This window comes from Natator depressus, chromosome 6, assembly GCF_965152275.1.
Source record: "Natator depressus isolate rNatDep1 chromosome 6, rNatDep2.hap1, whole genome shotgun sequence".
Lineage (NCBI taxonomy): Eukaryota > Metazoa > Chordata > Testudines > Cheloniidae > Natator > Natator depressus.
The window spans coordinates 8,995,508-9,016,991 of NC_134239.1; the positions used below are offsets into that span (position 1 = coordinate 8,995,508).

The window sequence follows — 21,484 nt, forward strand, 5'->3', positions numbered from 1 at the left end:
AGGATCACGTCTAGCAGGCTGGGGAGTAGGAGCCAGGACTCCTCAGTTCTCTCCCCCATTCGGGGGGGTGGAGGGGGAAGATGATGATGCTGGGAGTCAGGACTCCTGGATTCTCTCCCCAGTTTGGGGGGGGGGGGAGGGGAGGGGGCGCAGCAGAATGAAGAGAGACAGACACATGTGCGTAGCGAAGCCCACCCTGTATTTCTCCACGTACAGTAGCTTATTCAATACACTCCCGTCGTACACACCCATCCCCTCGCCAGCACAGAGCAGCAACCCCGGCTGCCCCTCACCGTTCCCTGCAGCATGGGGGGGGGGTACCGCTGAGCGCCCCCCGGGCCTACCCTACCCGGGACGTAGGAAACAAGGTGGGGGCAGATCTCTGTGCAGACAAAGCCCACACACTGCCCTGGGCCAGCCTCCAGTCAAGGGCCCCCCCTCCCCCCAGCCACTCGCTGTGGCCTCAAGTGGGGAATTGGGGTGCCCTGTGCTGCAAAAGTAGGGACACGCCCCCCCAAAACACGCCACAATCCCTTCCTCGGGGAAGGTTGCAGGCAGGCTCCCACCCTGTGCCATAGCCCGGGGGAAGGGGAGATGACTCACTCCAGAGAAGGGATCCCAAATTTTCCTGGGGGTCAGCGGCTCGTCCCCACTGCCCCGATACCTCTCGCTGCATGGGTCCCATATCCCCATTCCTCACCTTGCCATTACCCCATTTCTCCCCCTCAGTTCCCCCCCACTATCAACCTCCCCACAGCTCCCTGACCCCCAACCTCCTCTATTCCCAAAGCCCCCCATCCAGAGGGGTACAGAGAGTGCCCTAAGCCCAGCCCCCCCCCCACCCAGAGGGGCATGGGCGGTGCTCTCAGCCAGCCCCCTAGCCTAGGTCCCATCAGTGCCCATTCCCCATGGCGTCTCCATGGCAACCTCCAGCAGCTCCTGGGCCAGGCCCTTGGGGTCTCCGGTGACTCGGAGGATCCGCCCCAGCGCGGCCGCCCGGCCGGCGGGCTCCTCCGACGCCCCCAGCAGGACGTAGCGGGCACAGCGGCGCAGCAGCTGCCCCCGGCCCAGCCGCTCCGCAAGCCGGTACAGCCGGGCCGGGCCGGCGCCGGGGCGCAGGTGCTGCCGGCACAACGCCTCCTCCACCAGCTCCTGCAGCTCGGGCAGCAGGAACTGCTCGGCCACCGCCAGCGTCTGCTCCGCCAGCTCCCCCTCGCCGGGTGGGAACAGGCCCCCGAGGGCCGGGCAGGGCTCGCCCCGGCAGCCGTGCAGGAAGTGGGTCAGCACCAGGAAGGGGGCGGGCGCCGCCCCGCGGATGGGCACCAGGGCCTGGCGGGCCTCAGCAAACCCGCCCGCCAGCATGGCCCGCAGGACGTCGGAGCCGGCGCACGCGGCCGGGCGCGAGGCCGGCACCAGGGCGCCCGAGTCCAGCCGGAACTGCAGGTCCGCCCCGCCCGCCCTCACCAGCCGCTCGTAGGGGCACGGCGGGGAGGCTGCCAGCCGGGAGCGCTTGGGGGCGGGCGGGGCGGGGAGGGGGGCGGCAGCCCCCAGCAGCAGGGAGAGCGAGTCCACGGCATAGAAGGTGAAGGGCGGGTCGGCGCCACTTGTCAATGCAGCCAGCAGGAGGCGCAGGCCCGAGTGCTCCAGGAGCAGCCTCCGGCAGAGGGACTTCTTCCTGTGGGGCGGGGGGGGGGGGGGGAGGGGGTATAGATCAGTCCCCGGATCGGCCCCCAGCCTCCCCCTCCCCTCCCCCCACCAGATGGGCCCAGGATCTCCCTGGATCAGCCCCACAACCTCCCCCGCAGCCTCCATTCCCACCACCTCCCCCAGAACGGCCTCCTTCCACCAGCTGGGCCCAGCCCCCTCAATGACCAGCCCCCTGCCCACCCATGCACCGCCTCCCCCCCCCGGTGCCACCCACCTGCAGATGAGGGGCAGGGCCACGGCACAGGCCACTTGGTCGGCCTCGGTGCCCGAGAGCAGCATGTGGGTGAGGACGCCCGCCCCGAAGGCCGACTCAGCCTGGACACACAGATTGCACAGCAGGGCCTCGCCTGGGGAGGGGGGCAGCATGTCAGAGCCCCTCCCCCAACACCCCACGGCGCAGATCTCCCATCCCCCTGCCCTGCCCCTGCAGCATGAGCCCCCCGCCCCCAACGCCCCACAGCAGGACAGCTCCTGTGACACAGCATCCTTCCAAATCCCGCCCCCCGCCCCAGCAGGGTGCCCAGCCCCCACCGCGCAGCATTCCCTGCCCAGCCCCGTGCCCTGCCACACAGCTCCCCCTAGTGCCACGCCGGGGCACTGTGAACCTGACAGTGGAAGTAGGAGGCTCACCCTGAGCTGGGGAGCAGGAGACCCCCATTAACCTAGAGCAAACCCCAATTCCCTCAGTGGGGGGCTACTGGAGAGAGGACCCAAGTTCTTCGGGGACAGAGTGCTCTCACACTGGGATGCTGGGAGCCCCATAATGCAGCAGGGTGACCCCCATTGCCCAGGACTGGGGCGCTCACCTACCCCTGGGGCACAGCGGGGGGGATCCCCGTGCCCTGGGACCGGGGCTCAGCGGGGGAGAGGACTCACCCAACTCCTTGAACCTCCTGCCAGCCTGGTGCCTGCTGCCTGGGCTTCTGGGGGTCTCATGTCCCACGGCGGCAGCCTCCTCTGGGGGAACGCCCAGCACCAGCCAGGCCCGCAGCAGGGAGGGGGCGTAGCAGCGCACAAAGGCCTCCAGGCAGATGGGGTTGCACGTGAGCCGATGCAGCAGCCGCAGGCAACGGGGTAAAGGGGCAGGGGCTCCGGTGACATAGGTCAGCAGCCCCCGCAGCACCGGGCCCGTCACCAGGCTGCGGCTGGGGTCCTCAGCCTGGGAGAACCGGGACAGCAGCAGCAGGGCAGGCGCCTCGGGGGCCGATAGCTCCTCCTCCCCACCCCACAACAAGAACTGTGGGGCCAGGGCCTTGCCTGGGGGATGGAAGAGAGCCGGCGTAGAAGGGGCCACGTCTGGATGGGGACGTGATTTGCCACGGCGCCGCGAGGAGAAAGCAGCGGGCTGGGGCTCCAGGAAGTCATCGGCAAGGAGGCGCTGCTCAGTCCCGGTAGGAATCGGAGAAATCAGACGTATATCCTTGGGAATTGGGCTCGGTGCTGGATCGGACCGGCTGGCCCCAGCGGGAATTGGCGACACCGGACGCAGATGCTCGGGAACGGGGCTTGGTGCCCGATCGGACCGGCTGGCCCTGGTGGGAATTGGCGATGCTGGACGCAGACGCTCGGGAACGGGGCTTGGTGCCCGATTGGACCGGCTGGCCCCGTTGGGAATTGGCGACACCAGCGCTGGACCTGGCTCGTCTGATGGTGCCGTGACGTGCCAGCCAGGCCTGGCTGACACCAGGGTGCCTGGACACAACTCTTCAGTGGCTGCCACATCCGGGAACCATGCTGGATTTTGCAAGTCAGTCCGAGCGCAGTTTGGCGAGAGCTCCTCATTCGGGGTCGCTGACCGCGGCAACTGAGCCTGCAGGTTCCGGGCGGTGCTGGCAGCGTCCGGGGCAATCTGTGCCAGATTCTCTCTCTTGGTCCCAGTGGACTTTGGTGTAGCCAGCAGCACCATGGGGGCTGCGCTGTGCTCACCCGTCCTGGCTGGATTAGGCAATGCTGTATGGTGCCTGGCAGCTAAATCCGGTGCCGCAGCTGGCAGTAACTCTGCTGGATGGTGCCCGGCAGCTCCGGCTGTAGCCAAACGTGCCAGGACCGGTGCCTCAGCACCTGGCGTCTCTGCCTGATGGCTCCCATCAACCACAGTTGAGTCCAGCTCTGCCCCGGGTGCCAAGCACTGCACCCTGGCAGCCGGCTCCAGCGACGGAGGAGCTAAGCAGGTGGGCGAGCCCAGCCCCACAGGCAGCCGGCCAGGCCCCGGCGTGTCGTCCTGCAGCTCGAGGGTGGGGCTGAAGGAGCCGTCGGGGGACCACTGTGGGGAGAGGTCGCCGGGACTGGCAATGTAACCCTCAGAGAGCAGCCAGGACCTGTGGCAAGAGGGAAGGAGTGAGAGCTGGGGTGGGGGTCAAGGAAGCCCCGAGTGCAGAGAGGAAGGGGGAACCAAGGGAGCCCAGAGCAAGCGAGCAGGAACAGGGAAGGGAGACAAGCTAGTTAGTCAGGAGCACTGGAGCAAGCAGGGGGCGGGGAAACCAGGAGGGCTGGGGGGGGGGGGGGGAGCACTAGGGAGTGGGGAGGAGAACCCCTCAAGCGAGCCCCAAGCACACCAGGAGAGACGCTCACCTGAGTCTCTGGAAGCTGGGTGACTCCCCTTCCGGTGCCCCGCTCTCCCGTCGCCCCTCGGGGGGGAAGTCAAAGGAGGCAGCGTCCCGCTCATCCTCGCTTTCTCCCTCCTCTTCCTTGTCCTCCTCCTCGCAGCGCGCAGCCCACTGGCCCTGGGCCACCAGCCGCCCCACCAGCAGGGCCACCAGCCCGCCAGCCTGCAGAACCTCCAGCGCCTCCTGGTCGTAGAAGAAGGCCACGAAGGCCACGACCACACGGGCGTGGCAGCCTCGCTGGCGCCCATCCTGCAGCAGCGCCAGCAGCAGCTCCAGCCCGCCAGCCTCCCGGACCCGGCTGCGGTTCATGGCCTCCCGGCACAGCAGGCACAGCGCCCTGACCAGGGGCTGCAGGACGGCACCGGCGGCTCCCGCCCCGTGCCGGCGCCGGATCTCCCCCACCAGCACCGCCACGCCTCCAGCGTTGCCCACGGCCGGCCGCAGCATCCCTTGCAGGCAGAGATTGGACAGCGCCGAGACGGCCGCCTCCCGCACTGCCCGCTTGCTGTGCCCGGCTAATGCCACCAGGGGGGCCACCCCGCCCCCCAGGCTCAGCTGCTCAGCGCAGTCCCGGCTGCAGCCCTTGGTGAGCTCTAGCAGGGCCCGGGCAGCTGCAGCAGCCAGGGCGGGGTCGTCGGGGCTGGCAGCCAGGCGCTCGGAGATGGCCCGCACTGCGCCCTGCTGGGCCAGCGCCAGGCGGTGCGCTGGGGTGGCGCCCAGGTTGCGCAGGGCCCGAATGATGCTCTGTAGGCACTCGCTGTCCTGGGAGCTGGCAAGGACTTGAACCAGGGGTGGCACCGCGCCTGGGAGGGGGCGGAGAGAGAAAGGGGGTTAGTGAGCCCCAGATCCAGAGAATGAACCCCAATTACCCCCTCCCAGGTCAGCAGGGGACTCCTCAGTATGCAGGTGAACCCCAACATGGCTCCTCTCCGGTACGGGGTGAACACCAATATTACCCCCACAAGGGATCAGAGAGCGGGCTCCCCAATATAGGAGTGAATCCCATTATCCCCCAGGTCAGCAGGGCGCTCCCCGGTATGGGGGTGAGCCCCCCTATTACTCCCACACAAGCAAGCAGAGAGGGGTTCCCTGTATGGAACAATTCCCATTACCCCAGCCCAGGTCAGCAGGGGATGCCCAGTATGGGGTGAGCCTCAGTACTACACTTCGGCTAGCAGGATCCGAGGGGCTCCCCAATATGGGGCAAGAATCCCAGTTCCTAGTCTTCCCCCATCCTCCATTCGCAGGTTGGCAAGGGGGGGGGGCATGACCCCACTCACCAGCATCATGGATAGCCTGCAAGTTCTCTACATCAATGGCCAGGTTGCCCAGGGCCCGTGCTGTCCGGTTGTGGATACTTTCGACTCCAAGCGATTTCAGGATCATCACTGGGGGGAGAGAGAGAGAGAAATCATCTGTGAACCATGGTGAGTGCATTATCCCTTGCACAGAGCTGAGATGCAGCCATCTCTGGGGGGGTCAAAGGGGCTGTTTATCCAGGGATTTCTCATCCAGTGCTGAGGTGCAGCCACCTCCGGGGTGGGGCACGGGGACTGTTTATACAGGGATCCCTTGTCCAGTGGGGAGATGTAGCCGCCTCTGGGGTGGACATGAGACACAAGGTAGTTCCACCCCAAGGAGAGATGGAGCGGGCACAGGCCTGTACCACCAGTGGGGACCCCAAATTGTACCATTGTGGCTTGGCGTTCCCCCCAAATTGCACGGGGGGAACGCCAAGCCACACCGTACCCAGGGAAGAGAGAGAGAAATCAAGGCACAGCACTATTGCGGCACCAATGGGGGAGCCCAAGTTCCACAATGTGAGAGCACAGGGGCCCCAGATGCAACCTCCCAGGGCGGGCGGGTGGGTGCAGGGCAACCCTGGACCGTGAGAATCCAGAAACATGCCACTTCGGCTGGGGGGCGCCCTGGACAGTACCATTTCAGCTCGGTGGGATTTAAGCTGCACCTCCAGGCTAACAGGTGCAAGGAGACCGCAGGCTGTACCAATTTGGCCTGGCCATTGCAGGGTAACCCCAGACCATACCATTACATCTCAAGGGGACCACAGACAGAACCATTTTGGCTCGGGGGGGGGGGGGGGGACGACCCAGAGCAGGGTAACCCCAGACTGTGCCACCCTGGCTCGGGGCGGGGGAAGTACCCAGGCTCCACCCCCAGGCCTGGCAGGACTAGGGTAACCCTGGACTGTACCACTCTGGCTCGGGGGGGGGGGGGGGGGAACGACACCCAGGCTGCACCCCCAGGCCTGGCAGGTGGCCCCGGACCGTACCATTTCGCGTCGGGGATTCCCCGCCGCGTCACTCACCCAGCGAGGGGATCCCCCCCAGCTCCCGCACCTGGGCCCGGCTCCCCCCCTCGGTGCAGCAGTTGCCCAGGATGCTGAGGGCCAGGTCGAGGGTGCGGCGGGGCCGGAGGGCCCCAGCCAGGAGCCCCAGCAGGGGCCCCAGCCCCCCGCGGGCCCGGAACCGCTCGATCCCGCCGGGCTGCTTGATGTGCCGGGTCCGCAGGGCCAACAGAGCCCGGCCCAGCCCGGGCTCGGCCCCGCCCCGCAGCTGGGCCAGGCAGTAGCCCAGCGACTCGGCGGGGCAGCTCCCCCCGGCTGCGGCGGCCATCGCGGGACTGGCCCAAGGGCAAGAGCAACGGGGGAAGGGGGGGCCCTTGAAAGGGGTCCGGGCCCCGGGGGTTTGTGGGAGTTGTAGTTCGGGCCCCGACAGGGTCCGCGCTAAAGGCGGCCAGTAGAACTACACCTCCCATGAGGCGCGGGGAGAGCGCGATGCATTGTGGGGGCTGTAGTTCTCCCACCGAGCTGATGGGGAAAGGACTACAGCTCCCAGAAGGCATAGCGCGGGGGGGGCTCTGATCGGGCGGGGAGCAATGCCTGCCGGGGGCTGCGGTTCTCACCTCCGCTGGGGGCGTGGCTGCGGGGGTGTTACACTGCCCGGGAGGCTGCCACCTCCCTGGCGCTGACGAGTGGGGAGGGGTCTACACGGAGGGGGAGGAGCCACAGAGAACCAGTGGGCGGGGTCAGACTGTTGGACAGCTGCTGTCACCCACCCTGGCGCCCACTCCCGGGTCCTGTCCCCGGCTCTGGCAGGGGAGTGGGTTCGAGGGGGCGCGGGAGCCAGGACTCTTGGGTTCTGTCATTGACTGCCTCACTGACTCCCTTCCCCAGCGGGTGCCTCACTTTCCCCACATGCCACGCCAGGAGAACATGTCCGACTGCAGTGGGGCGCAAACTTACCATAGGCAGGGCTGAAAGCCCAGCCAGGCATCAGCACCACACGCACTGGGTGGGGGCCCACAGGTTGGCAGGGGCAGCTGCACCCTAGGCTCCTGTTTGGTACCAGTTCACCTAGCGTTGCATCAGGGAGTTCGGAGGAACTGCAGAGAAGATGGGAACCCACCGCCCCAGGGCCTGATCATAGATTCATAGGGTTAGAAGGGACTGCAAGAGTCATCTGGCCTAACCCCCTGCAGGTGCCCAATAGACCCCACTCCCCTGCCAGAACTGGGATAGAACCCAGGAGTCCCGGCTCCCATGCCCCCTCCAAAACAATAGACTCCATCCCTACCATCTCTTCTCCGCGCTGTAGCTGTGCAGAGCGCTAACCCTTCAGGGGCGCTGGGCCCCTGGAGAGAGACAGAGGTTATAAGCAAGGACGACATGACCTCTGTCTGCACAACCCCCAGGCCTGAGGGGAGATCAGTTGTTGGGGTGAAGCACAGCAGAGTTTACACTGTCAGCAGCTGCCTGTTTACAGGCTCCCAGCGAGGAGAGGAAGACAGTTCCCTCTGGGTACAACACAGACCAGTTCCCACAAGCTGGCCCAGTTATCCAAACTGGTTCCCAGTCAGACTTGTAGATGCTACCGACAAAGAGAGAGTCCTCTGTCCCCTGTCCCCACATGCCTTTGGGATCTGAGCCCCCTAACCCCAAACTGGTCCTGAGTCCAGACCCCCCCTTGTTTAACTCATTGGACCCCACTCCCCTCCCAGAGCTCTGAGGAGAACCCAGGAGTTCTGACTCCCAGCCCTCCCCCATCCCACTCACTACACTAACCCACTAGACCCTGCCCGCCATTAATGACTGTCATGGTCAGTACAGGTCACAGTGGGGAAGCAGCCAACCTCGTGAATTTAAAACCCTTGTATGGGCCGTGGTATGTCACCAAAATTATCTGGCCTCACCCTCCTGCCATGTTTTCAGAGAGTCCCAGCAACTCCACATCTCCAGGCTAGAGAACCAGTCGGGGCAGGGGTGGGGGATTGAGACCAACTTTGACCCTTCTTGCACCCCATCCTGGGACCAGGACACCTGGTTCTCCCCCCAGCTCTGGGAGGGGAGTGGGGTCTAGTAGGTGAGATGGGAGGTCGTGAGTGAGGACTCCGGGTTCTAGCCCCAGCTGAGGGGTTCAAGGAAGTCTTCCGGCTCCTGGAGACCTGTGGGTATTCCCCACATGTTGAGCAGGGTGTATGAAAGACACCAGCCCGACACTGTTGTGAGTCAGTCCCAGCCTGTTAAATTGGAAATGAGAACCTGTAAACCCAGGAAGCACGGTTGCTCCATCCGCCCAGCTTGAGTTTCAGCAGATGGGGAAACAGATCTGGGTATCATGGGGTTTCAGAAGATGACATCAGCGTCTTCGCCTTGTACACCCGCCAGCTGCCGAACGCCCTCAGGGGGCTATGAACACACCTGGTAGTTCAGGAGAGGGGGCTGGCCCAATGCCCCAGAGCAGCATTAGGGGGTGCTGTGCTGCCGGGAGTGGAGTGGGAGGGGCTCAATAGAGGGTGCTCTCTATCCTCTGAGTGCCAATAACTGAGGGTGGCAAAAATCTAGTCTAATAATTTAGACGTGGGGACTGAGAGCCAGGACACCTGGGTTCTGCCCTCAGCTCTGAGAGGGGTGTGGGATCTAGTGGGTTAGAGCAGGGGGAGCAGGGAACAAGGACTCCTGGGTTCCATCCCAAGCTCTCGGCGGGCAATAAGGGGCAGTGGTTCAGGGACATCTGCTCACCCCAGGGTGGGTGTGAGGTACCCTTCCAGCAGCGGGGGACGTGCTGTGCCCCACGCCGGGCTGCCCTGTGTCACTTCCTTCTTGCGCCATCTCCCCTGCACATCCCTTCCAAGAAGAGCGAGAGCCGACGTGGGCATCTGAGACCAGCTCTCCCCCTACAGGGGGTGCCCACGGCCTCCCAGGTTGGCGCCCCTTTCTCCTCTTTCTCACCGTCCCCCTCTTTCCTTCCCACTCCCTGGTTTTCTCTCTCCCTCCCTTCCCAACCTCTCTCTGTCTCTGCCCCACCCCGTGGATGTAACTCATCCCTTCCCTGTAATTCCACCTCCAGCTGCACTGGGCTGGGCTGGGCTGGGCTGGGCTGGGCGGTGACCCCATGCATATAAGGAGCTGCAAGGAGCCCTTCACCCCTGCAGTGTGACCTTCCCCCACCAGGCACAGAGCAGGTGAGAGCTGCTTGCTGCTGAGCATCCCTAGGGGCCTGTCTTCTCTAGGGGCGCCAGCTCCAGGGGTGGGAAATGAGGCATGGGGCCCGTCCCCTCTAGGGCGCAGGCTCCAATCTGGCCCCAGGGTGGGGCACTGGCTGGACCAGGGCAGGGGAGTTGAATCCAGTCTCTCCAATCCTTTCTCCAGGTTGCTGTCAGCAGGTGACATCGGAGACATGAATCCTGCCTGGGTCCAGCACCTCATTGTCCTGGGGACGCTGCTGGGCGCCGGCTTCACCGGTGCCGATACAACAGGTAAAGCTGCTCCCCATCCCGCCCCGACCCTGCTCTACAGTGACCCTACCTGCTGGGGCCAAGCCCAGGAGAGGGAGGGGGCAGCAGGATGTGGTTATTTATTGGCCACCTGCCGGCTCTGACCCCCTCCCCCATCTCTCTATGTCCTGCAGGTTCCTGGTACTACGAAGACCCAAAATGCGGTAAGAGAACCCATCCATCCCCTGAGACACAGACGTCCAGCCTTTGACCTCACCCAGAGTGGGATTAATTACTGTTTTCTCACTTTTTGGGTGGGTGGGAAAACTGAGGCACAGAGAAGGGGTGGGTCAGTGTTCCAGGGCCAGGGCTAGAACCAACGAATCCTCACTCCCAGCCCCACCTCTCTGCTCTAAACCACAAGACTCCAGCCCCCTCCCAGAGCCGTGTGTAAAACCCAGAAGCCTCCCCTGCTCTAACTCACTAGACAGCATTCCCTGGCCAGAGCTGCAGAGAGAACCCAGGAGTTCTGACTCCCAGCTCCCCCACTTTATCCCACCAGAGCCCACTCCCCTGCCAGAGTCAGGGACAGAACCCAGGAATCCTGACTCCTGGACTAAAATTTGCATCATGCAGCCACCTCTGGGGTGGGTGACACCAGCTGATTAACATTCTGACTCCTCCCCCATTTTCTTCTGTGGCCCTTCCCCCTCTCTGTTGGCTTCTCCCCTCTTGGCAGGTCCAGAGACATGGGCGGCTCTGGGTCACTGTAACGGCACCAGGCAGTCCCCGATCAACATCGTCACCCCTGATACTGTCCACAATCCCCACCTGGGGGTTGTGTCCCTCGCTGGCTATGGGGATGCCAGGAAGCTTATCTCCATGGAAAACAAGGGGACGACAGGTAGGTACAGACTGCCCCTAAACCGAGCACCCTGCACTGCCAGGCCAGATGCCTGGGTCCCAGAGCCAGAACTAGGCATTTTAGTACCTGTGGTGAGCAAACATATCTGTGCCCCCCCAGAGGCGACACATGGGGGGGCAGGCAGGGGGCCTGTGGGCCCCCGCCCCCGATTTTGCCTTCCATTTAGCACAGAAGGGGAGAGAAGCCGTGCCACCCGCCCTGCCTGGGGAGCACCTGGCCGTGCAGAGGTGGCCTGGCTCGGGGCACAGGGCAGGGAGGGCTGCCTGGCAGCCAGCCAGCACCCTGGCTCCCACAGCTCAGAGACCCAGGGGCCCAAGCGGGCAGGTCACTCCCACCAGCTTCTGAGCCACCGGCTCCTGGTAGGAGGTGACGGTTTCCAAACAGTAGGGCACACCTGGGTGGCTGCCCTGCTCACCCTGCCCATGTTACAGCCCTGCTGGGTCCCATTCCCCACCCTGGTCCCTGCCCCGGAGTGAGTGCCCAGCACTGCCACTCCGGACGCCTGGGTCCCATTCCCTGTGTTGGTCTCTCTCCCCACCCCCTACAGTGGACGTGCTTTTAGCGGATGGGCTCCGTCTCAGCGCCCAGGGGCTCCCAGCTATCTACACAGCCAAATCCTTCCACCTGCACTGGGGCCAGGGGGCAGCCCAGCCTGGCTCGGAGCATTTCATCAATTACCAAGGGTTCTCCATGGAGGTGAGAGAGGCAGGGGGCGCAGCACTGGCCCCAGTGCCCCAGTGCAGAGCTAGGGGATGCTGTGCGGTCTGGAGTGGGCTGTGGGGCAGAGCAGGGGGCACCGTGCTGCAAGGAGCAGGCAGGAGGCTCGGTAGGGGGCGTTCTGCTGCAGGGAGCAGGCGGGGGCTCGACAGGGGGCGCTGTGCTGCAGGGAGCAGGTGGGGGGCTCAGCAGGGGGCGCTGTGCTGCAGGGAGCCGGCGGGGGCTCCGCAGGGGGCTCTGTGCTGCAGGGAGCATGCGGGGGCTCCATATGGGGCAGTCTCCAATTTTTCTCTCTCTCCCCCTTTAGCTCCACATTGTTCATACCAAGAACAACCTGAGCGTGGCTGACGCCCTCAAGGATCCCGAGGGAATCGCTGTGCTGGCCTTCTTCCTCCAGGTGAGGCAGTGCAGGGCGACAAGCCCGGACTCCTGGGTTCTATCCCCAGCTCTGGACAGGCAGCGGAGTCCAGTGGGGGCTGGGCAGCAGGACTCCTGGGTTCTCTGGATGGGAAATGGTATCTAACGATTTGAGGAGGGACCAGAGTCTTACCCTGAGTCACTCTATGACTCCCAGCCCTCCCCACGCCTCAGTTTCCCTATTTGCTGTACTCATGTGGTCTTGTCCCTCAGGCAACAGCCCACACACGCCCCTCCCACTCCTGGGATTCCTTCACCCAACACTTGAAGAAGGTGGCTCTGAAGGGTGAGTAACCCCTGAACTGGGGTGCGTGAGAGGTGGATTACGGCTGGCAGAGCATTGGGGCTGGGGACAGTACAGCTCTGTGCCACCAGGGGGCGAGAGAGACTAATGGATGAGAGGAGCGGGGTTGGGGCTAGGAGTCCGGGCTACTGGGTTCTGTCCCTAAAGCTGGGAGGAGAGTGGCATCTAGTGGGTTAGAGCAGGGGGGCTGGGAGCTAGGACTCCTGGGTTCTATCCCCAGCTCTGGGAGGGGCCCTCACTCTCCCTCTGCCCCTCCAGGGAAGAAAACGGATCTGGACGGCTCCTTCTCCCTGCGGGGGCTCCTAGGCTCGGTGGACCTAGCCCGCTATTACCGCTACCAGGGCTCCCTCACCACCCCCAACTGTGACGAAGTCGTGGTCTGGACTGTCTTCCCCGACCTCATCCTGGTGCCTCCTGGTGTGGTGAGTGTGGGGCTGGGGGGAAGGGAGGGAGTCAGGACTCCTGGGTTCTCTCCCCAGCTTTGGGAGGGGAGTGGGGTCTAGTGGGTTAGAGCAGAGGGGGCTGGGAGTCAGGGCTCCTGGGCTCTTTTTCCAGCTCACCTCCCCTCTGCTGTTCAGACCCCCACTCTCTCTGCTCCAAAGTGGTCCCCATCAGAACCTTCCCAGTTCTCTCCATTGATGGGGTATCCTCCTCTGCACTCAGTAGGGCACCCCAAGTTTGCCTCCCCCCTCAATTTGACCCCCCCCCCCACTAATCTGTCTCTCTCTCCCCAGGTGGCTGCGTTCCCCTCCATCCTCAGCTCCACAAACTCAGATGCTGGGCCCCGGCTACAGAACAACTACCGGCCTCTGCAGAGCCTTGGGAATCGCCACGTGCAGGCCTCGGCGGGCCTCCGAGTCGCCCCCAGCTCCTCTTCCACCCTGCGGCCTGCAGCCTTGATCCCTCTGCTCATCAGTACCGCAGCAATTGCCTGGCACCTATAAAGGGACAGAGCCAGATACAGGGGGTGCTGGGAGCCAGGACTCCTGGGTTCCATTCCTGGTTCAGCCACAGACTCCCTATGTGACCGTCATCAAGCACCATCCCCGCTCTGGGCCTCAGTTCCCCATAGATAAAATAGCGATAGGTTTTGTTCCACAGTCCTGGAGACAGCATTGATCGCAGTCCTCTTGGAGACTGGGTGGGAACACAACCTTCAGCTAATATATCTGTTAAGGAAAAGTTAGCATATGTGACTCCATTTTGGTTTGGGGCCCACCATTGTCTAAAAGCAAGCAAGTTGTTGGGGACACTGGGGCATAGCCACTAGGTAACTCGAGGGGATGGAAGACCACGAGTGTCGATGAAGCCCCCTCGCACTAGGCCCAGGTGTCCTTGGCCCCCCCGGCCTGGAGGCACTCGCAGCAGCTCTGCGTACTAGGCCCAAGTGTCCTTGGCCCCCCCGCCTGGAGGCACTCGCAGCAGTTATGCTGAGGATCTGCAACAATATGCTGCTGAGTCAGACTGCCTGAAACGAAGCAAGGCCAAACAGGGCAGATATGGAAGAACAATGCTGAATAAAGCAGCTTTATGTATGGTTTAAGAAATGATACAGAGAACAAGGGAACTAGCTGGGAACTGGGTTGGCTGGCTATATGGATACTTAGGGCAGCTTGCTATTGGATAGGTATGCTGGGAAAAAGGATGTATAAAAGCCTGTGTAACTTCCTGCTCTGTGTGCAGGATTTGAGATTTTATTCTCCGTGTACCTTTTTGCAGCTGCAAATAAACTTTTCTGCTTCTCCACCCCGTTGTGATTCTTGGGTGTAGCACACCGGGTAGCAAACCAACTCCAGCTGTTGTTTAGCCTCTCGGCACTGGGTGCTGGCAGCAGCTTTTGGCGTCCCTGGGTGGGCGACGAGCCTGCAATTTAGCCTTGCCCGGACCCCTCCTGCAGGTCGAGGATTGTGACAAGAACCGAAGCCCAGTGCACACCGGTGAGTTCACCGGGGCCTCGGAGGAGACGCGATTTGATCGACCCCGGAGGGCACAATGGTGCAACGCACTCATATAGTGGAGAAGTTGTTGTGGACGACGGTGAGGAACCGGTCCCTTGGACATAGGGGAGGAGCAGTTGTGGACGACGGTAAAGAACCGGTCCCTTGGATAAGGTAGGAACCTTTTGAAATCCGGATTGTATGCTCTGTTGCAACCTGGGGACTCCCAGAGTTACCCTGTAGGTATGGGACAGGGACAGAGCTCAGGGGTTAGGGCACGCTGTACGCCCCTAGAATGCATTCTAGCAAACTGGAAGGTATTTGGTGCGGATCCGATGACTAAGAGCCAATTAAAACGATTCTGTACAGTTGACTGGCCTCAATATCAACTAGAGGACCAGGAGTGGTGGCCACCAGGAGGGTCAATTAATTACAACACAATCCTCCAATTAGTTTTGTTTTGTCAGTGAATGGGTAAATGGAATGAATATTTGTATGCACAAGCGTTTATGGCTTTAAGAAATAGAATAGAGCTGTAATTCTGCAGAGTTGTAATTTGACTCCGACTGGTTCGGTAGCAGCTAATGTTAGTCCCCAGACCCCCACCCCCACTGTAATGGCAGAGCCGGTGTCCCCTTCGGCCCCCATGCCCCCACCTTATAAGGGTAGGACGCCTCGGGTTACAGAGATTGCCCCCTCGGTGGGACTCTATCCTTTGCTTACCGAGACCGTTGTGGCTTGCCCAGGGGCAGAGGGACGTCAGGCTACCACTATGCAAGTTTACACCCATGTGCCATTCAATCCAATAGACTTAGCAGCTTTTAAAACACAGACTGGGGAATTCTCCATGAACCCAAGCCAGTTTATTTCAGTCTTTGAGGGGTGCCTCAGCAGTCATAAGCCGGACTGGGATGATTGTAACATCCTCCTGCGAACCCTATGGTCTGAGGTTGAAAGACAACAGGTTGTGTCCAAGGCAAGGAAGGAGGCCCAGAGACGGTACGACCGGGGTCGTATTAATGTCCCTGACCCGGATGCATAAGTCCCCTGAGCAGACCCCAGGTGGGATCCAAATGATCATGGGGATATGACCCGCCTTACTTCCTATAAGGAGTTGCTTTTGAATGGACTCTGTCACTCGGCTATCCGACATAATAATTGGGCAAAGCCATATGAAGTAATGCTGGATTTAAAAGAAAGCCCAGGGGCCTTTCTACAGCGTATTCGGGACACCATTCGACAGAACACTAATGCAGACCCCGATGATCAGGCAACTGAGTCAATTATTAAGGGAATTTTTACGAGCAGAGCAGCCCCTGATATTAAGAGAAAGTTACAAAAAAAAGAGGATTTAATGGGCATGACCATGGCACAAATCTTAGAGACTGCAAACCGAGCTTATAGTCGGAGAGAGACAGAGAAGGAGAGAGAGCAAGTGAGATTGATGGTAACAGCGGTACAGGCCGGCACTAAGAGAAGTGGCTGGGGAGGAAGGGGCCGTGGACATGAACGTCCGGGCCCGCAGGAGAGACGACTGGGTCGCAACCAGTGTCCCTTGTGTCGACAAGAGGGACATTGGAAAAATGAGTGCCCAAAGAGGAAAGAAAAGGGGGGTGCCTCTGTGATGGCGATGGCGGAGCAGGAATAGGGGTGTCAGGGGAGACGGACCACTCTACCCCCAGAACCCTGAGTAAAGATGCGGGTGGGAAGCTCAGAAATAGAATTTTTAGTGGACTCTGGAGCAGCACGAACTGCTGTAAATCAACCCCTTCAGTTGCCAGTAGCAGATTCCCTTACTGTGGTGGGAGCCACAGGCAGGGACACCAAGTGCCCAGTGCGTGCCCCAGCGGAATGCGCTTTGGGAAACAGGACTATATCCCACAAGCTGGTATACCTCCCTGAGTGTCCAACACCTCTGCTGGGACGGGATCTGCTTTGTCGCCTCTGTGCCACCCTGCATTTTACTGAGGATGAAATAACCCTTACCTTACCCCCTGAGAATGCATGGATCATGACCCTTGCAGTTGAGCCCTCAGCCATGCAAGCCCCAGAATGGGGCCCGTGGGAAGACCAGGTGTACCCCCTCGTGTGGGCATCAGGGATTCCAGGAAAGGCCACCCACCAGACCCCCATTACTATTCAGCTCATACCAGGGAAAGGCCCAGTGCAAGTAAAACAGTATCCAATCAAGAGGGAAGCCAGAGAAGGTTTACAGAAAACTATAGATCGATTCCTAATGTATGGTATTCTCCGGGAATGTCAGTCAGCCTGGAACACTCCCATTCTACCCGTACAGAAGCCTGATGGCACGTATCGGCTGGTACGGGACCTAAGGGCAGTCAATGAATGGGTTAAGACTCTGCACCCTCTTGTCCCTAACCCGTATACCTTATTGGCTTCTATAGGGGGACAGTATACCCATTTTTCAGTCCTCAATCTGAAAGATGCTTTCTTTACCATCCCAGTTGCCACCCCGTCACAGGAGATCTTCTCCTTCGAGTGGGAGGACCGAAAAAGGGTTAAAAAGCAACTTTGCTGGACAGTGTTGGCCCAGGGATTTAAAAACTCCCCCACCCTCTTTGGCCAGGCTCTGGCCAGGGACCTAGAGGAGTGGGATAATGAGGAGACCCTCCTTCTGCAGTATGTAGATGATTTGTTAATTGCCACTGTGGGCCAAACCCCCGCCTTAAAGCCACCGTGAGCCTCCTGAATTTTATTGGACTCCGGGGATATCGGGTAGCACGGAGTAAGGCTCAAATCGCCCTCCCAGAGGTACGATACCTCGGGTTTCACATACGGCAAGGGGAGCGTCAGCTTTCAAGCGAAAGAAAGGAAGCTATCTGTCAAGTTCCTACTCCAAGTAATCGTAAGCGGCTCAGGGCATTTCTGGGTATGGCAGGCTTTTGCAGGATCTGGATCCCAGAGTTTGGACTGTGGGCTAAACCCCTGTACGACTGTGTAAAAGGAGCAGATCATGACCCCTTCTATTGGACCCCAGAGGCTGACGGGGCATTTAAAATCCTGAAAAGAAAATTGATGAAAGCCCCGGCTCTGGGCCTGCCGGATCTCTCTAAGCCGTTTCAGTTGTATGTACATGAACGAAGGGGGGTGGCCCTAGGAGTGCTTACACAGCTGTTAGGAGCATGGAGACATCCCGTGGCTTATTTTTCTAAGCAACTGGATCAGGTTGCAAAGGGTTGGCCGGCATGTTTACGGGCAGTGGCAGCTACTGCCCTAGTGCTTGAGGAAGCCGAGAAGCTAACATTGGGAGGGGTTATGCAAATCTATACTCCCCATATGGTCCGAGCCGTATTGGATGCAAAGGGAGGGCTTTGGCTCACCCAGGCTCGGATTGCTCGGTACCAGGCTAAGCTGTTAGAGAACTCTGAAGTCACCTTACAGCCTTGCCCCTCCCTTAACCCAGCCACTCTCTTGCCAGAAACAGAAACATGACTGTTTAGAGATATAGATGCCCAGTACTCCAGCCGTCCGGATTTAAAGGATGTGCCCCTCCCAAATGCAGATTATGAGTGGTACACTGATGGTAGCAGTACTGTAATAGATGGGCAAAGGAGGGCGGGTTATGCTGTTGTGACCCTCCATGACACTGTGGAAGCTGAAGTTTTGCCTGCTGGGACCTCTGCCCAGCTTGCCGAACTAATAGCCCTGACCCATGCACTTGAACTGTCAAAAGGAAAGCGGGTCAACATTTTTACTGATTCAAAGTATGCTTTTGGTGTGCTGCATGCTCATGCTGGCCTGTGGAAGCAAAGGGGAATGCTGACAGCCCAAGGCTCCCCAGTCAAGTACGGGCCCCAAATCCTCCGGCTCCTAGAAGCCGTACAACTTCCCTCGGAAGTGGCGGTGGTACACTGTAAAGCCCATCAGAGGGAGGATCAAGATGTGGCCAGAGGTAACGCCCGGGCAGATAGAGAGGCTAAGCATGCTGCCACCCTGCCGTCCCCTCAGACTGAGAACGCCCATATGCATGCCCTTATCCCATCAGTAGGGGAGCTTCCAACCCCTCAGTACTCTGGGGAGGAGAGACAGCTAACTGAGAAACTCGGTCTCCGGGAAAAGGAGGGATGGCTCCATTCCCCCGAAGGGAAGGTCCTCTTACCAAAGGGCCTGATCCAGCCGGTGCTGCAGAAACTACATCAAACCACTCATGCTGGCAGGGAAGCACTTATCCAGCTAATGGGAAAATACTTTATCACTTCCGGACTCCGACCCCTGGCTGCCCAGGTACAAGCGGACTGCTTAGTCTGCCAAAAGAATAACCCCTGACCGGGACATCCTGTGCCACCAGCTGCCCTAGAACCCACTCCGGGCCCCGGACGAGTGTGGCAAATAGACTTTACTGAGTTTCCCCGGACCCAAAGGTTCAAATATCTCCTTGTCATAGTGGATCGGTTCAGCGGATGGCCAGAAGCCTTCCCATGCCGTAATTGCACTGCCAGAACAGTGGCCCTCAAGTTTGTTAAGGAGATCCTTCCTCGCTTTGGACTCCCCCTGTGGATGGAATCTGACAACGGGTCACATTTCACATCAAAAATCATTCAAAGCATTTCACATGCCTTACAGATCCCCTGGAAACTCCATACGCCCTGGAGACCGCAAGCCAGTGGTCTAGTGGAGCGTACCAATCAGACCCTTAGACGGCATCTCTCAAAAGTGTGCCAAGAAGCCTCACTGCGATGGCCTGATGCTTTGCCCCTCGTCCTACTCCGTATCCGCGTTCTCCCTAAGGGTAGATTAGGGCTTAGTCCCTTTGAAATTATGTTTGGAAGGGCATGGCCTATGAATGGCACCCCGGTTCCGTCAGGGGAATGGGAGCTGGTAATGTTTTTTTGTCACAGTATATGTGTTCCCTGTCTGCTGTTCTTTTGTCTCTTCACAGGTATACCAAGGATTCCCAGCCTCTCCCCTTGGACTCTCCCGTCCACTCCTTACAGCCCGGTGACTCTGTGCTTGTTCGCACCTGGAAAGACGAGCCTCTCCAGGAAAAGTGGAAAGGACCCTATACCGTCCTGCTGGTCTCCCATACAGCGGCAAAGATCGAGGGACACAAGAACTGGATCCATCACTCTCGTCTGAAGGCAGTACCCGCCCCCTAGTCAGCAGAACAGTGGACCGTCCAACCTGCTGACTCCTCATCTAGTGACAATCTCGGGCTAAAGCTACTGTTTAAAAGACACAAATAGCGGGCACTTTAACGCTAAAATGGGCCCACCCAGGTACTGGAGACCCTGGGTTGGGAAGACTCTGGTGATAATTAATTGGGTAACATTGTTATTCTCTGTATTGTTATTTCCAAACTGTGCATATCGGGAGCATAACTCCTTTGTTTTGCTTGCGCACCATGTTGCTACTTTAACACACCAGACTGATTGCTGGGTATGTGCTCCGACTCCACGGTCCCCCAAAACGGGAATGCCCCTTGACATGCTGCCCCTGACCCTAGCAGAATTAGCCGCCACCAAAGAGCAGGAAAGAACGGACTCGCCGTTCTGGAATAAGACCTCTTTACAGCAGGCCACCTATCAGGGCCAGGAGTATTCAGTTGCAGTACTCACTGAGGGAGTGTTATGTTTTACCCGAAACCAATCTGATCACTATGGGCGTCCTGTGGGAAAAAGCTCCTGTGTTATTACACAGTGGGCTGATGGGTATTGGGTAAAGACCAACAGGGGAGGCCAACAGTGTGGGTGTAATGGTTCCTCCCCTTTTAGGGAAACTCTTACAAATAATCTTACCACAAAAGAAAGGTTTGGAAATGTAACTTGCCATCCAGTTAACATCTCCAACGTAGCCAGCCAGTGGTGGGTTTGTAGTGGTCCCTATGGCGAGTGTAATTTGAACGGCGCAATTAGAAACGCCCCCACTTGTACCCAATCAGGAGGATGGGATGCCCCCTTAGGGGCATATGAACTGTTTGGAAAAGCAGCCAAAGCAGCTTTAAATATCCCAGGAATCCCCTTAAGAAACAGTCCTTACTGGGCCCTACAGGGTCACTATTTTGTATGTGGCCGAAAGGCTTACAAGGTGCTGCCAGCCAACTGGACAGGTAGCTGTTATATAGCTCATGGAGTTCCTCATCTGTCAATAGCTGCCACACTGCCCAAAGGAAAGATTAGAAATGCCCGAGACACCTCTGTTGAGTCACGAGAAAAGACCCTGCAGCGACTGACTACGGCATTGGAGGACAATATGAAGAATTCCCTCACAACCGAGAAGCTTGTAGGGTGCTCTGTACTGGGAATAGCGCCACTGTTTACCGGGCCAGCCATGGCATGCATAGGCCGCTATACTGTAAGGCTGCAAATGGTACTTGAGAAAGTTGCCTTAGAGTTAGAGGACTCGGTTAGTGATTTAGGATCAGCAGTAAAAATATTAAATAAAGAGGTACAGCAGCTCAGGACGTTTTCCCTCCAAAACAGGCTGGCTTTGGACTATCTCTTGGCATCCCAAGGAGGGGTTTGTGCCCTCGTCGGGTCCCGATGTTGTGTATATGTAAATGATAGCAGTTATGAGATCTATGAAAAGGTGGTACAGGCTGAGGGCCATGCCCGAGCCGGAGCACAGGTTGCCTATACTGCCCCAGAGAACGATTGGTTGCAAACCTTGTTTTCAGGCTGGGGTTTGTCGTCTTGGCTTGGTGGTTTATTTAGCCTGCTATTGAAACTTCTCTTTCCTATATTGCTTGCATTACTGGTATTATGCGGTGCAGTATCATGTGTTAGGGCCCTTTTGCAAAAGTTAATAAGTCATTCTCTTCAGGGCTATCACAAAGTGCTTATGCAAAGTCCTATTGTAAAGAATTAAGTAGCCTAAGTGAGAAAACTCAGAGCCAAGGTTGTTGAGTGTTCTCAAAGGAGGGAGTTGTTGGGGACACTGCGGCATGGCCACTAGGTAACTCGAGGGGATGGAAGACCACGAGTGTCGATGAAGCCCCCTCGCACTAGGCCCAGGTGTCCTTGGCCCCCCCTCCCGCCTGGAGGCACTCGCAGCAGTTATGCTGAGGATCTGCAGCAATATGCTGCAGAGTCAGACTGCCTGAAACTAAGCAAGGCCAAACAGGGCAGATATGGAAGAACAATGCTGAATAAAGCAGCTTTATGTATGGTTTAAGAAA

General features: G+C 59.5%; 1 protein-coding gene and 1 pseudogene across 2 annotated transcripts; one reads left to right on the plus strand and one right to left on the minus strand.

Moving 5' to 3' along the window:
• Nucleotides 1–872: 872 nt before the first annotated feature.
• Nucleotides 873–6,949, minus strand: ARMC5 (armadillo repeat containing 5). 2 transcript variants are annotated; one of them, XM_074954317.1, is made up of 6 exons: nt 6,643–6,949; nt 5,594–5,701; nt 4,279–5,116; nt 2,584–4,025; nt 1,922–2,054; nt 873–1,675 (listed from the first exon to the last, which is right to left on the minus strand). In XM_074954317.1, exons 1-6 carry the CDS (start codon nt 6,947–6,949, stop codon nt 883–885), a joined length of 3,621 nt encoding a protein of 1,206 aa, XP_074810418.1. In that variant the 3' UTR covers nt 873–882. The 2 variants fall into 2 exon arrangements, with proteins under 2 accessions (XP_074810418.1, XP_074810419.1); XM_074954318.1 differs by having other exon boundaries at nt 6,674–6,808.
• A 2,927-nt stretch (nt 6,950–9,876) lies between these two features.
• LOC141988567 (carbonic anhydrase 4-like) lies at nt 9,877–13,356 on the plus strand (annotated as a pseudogene).
• The last annotated feature ends 8,128 nt before the right edge of the window (nt 13,357–21,484 follow it).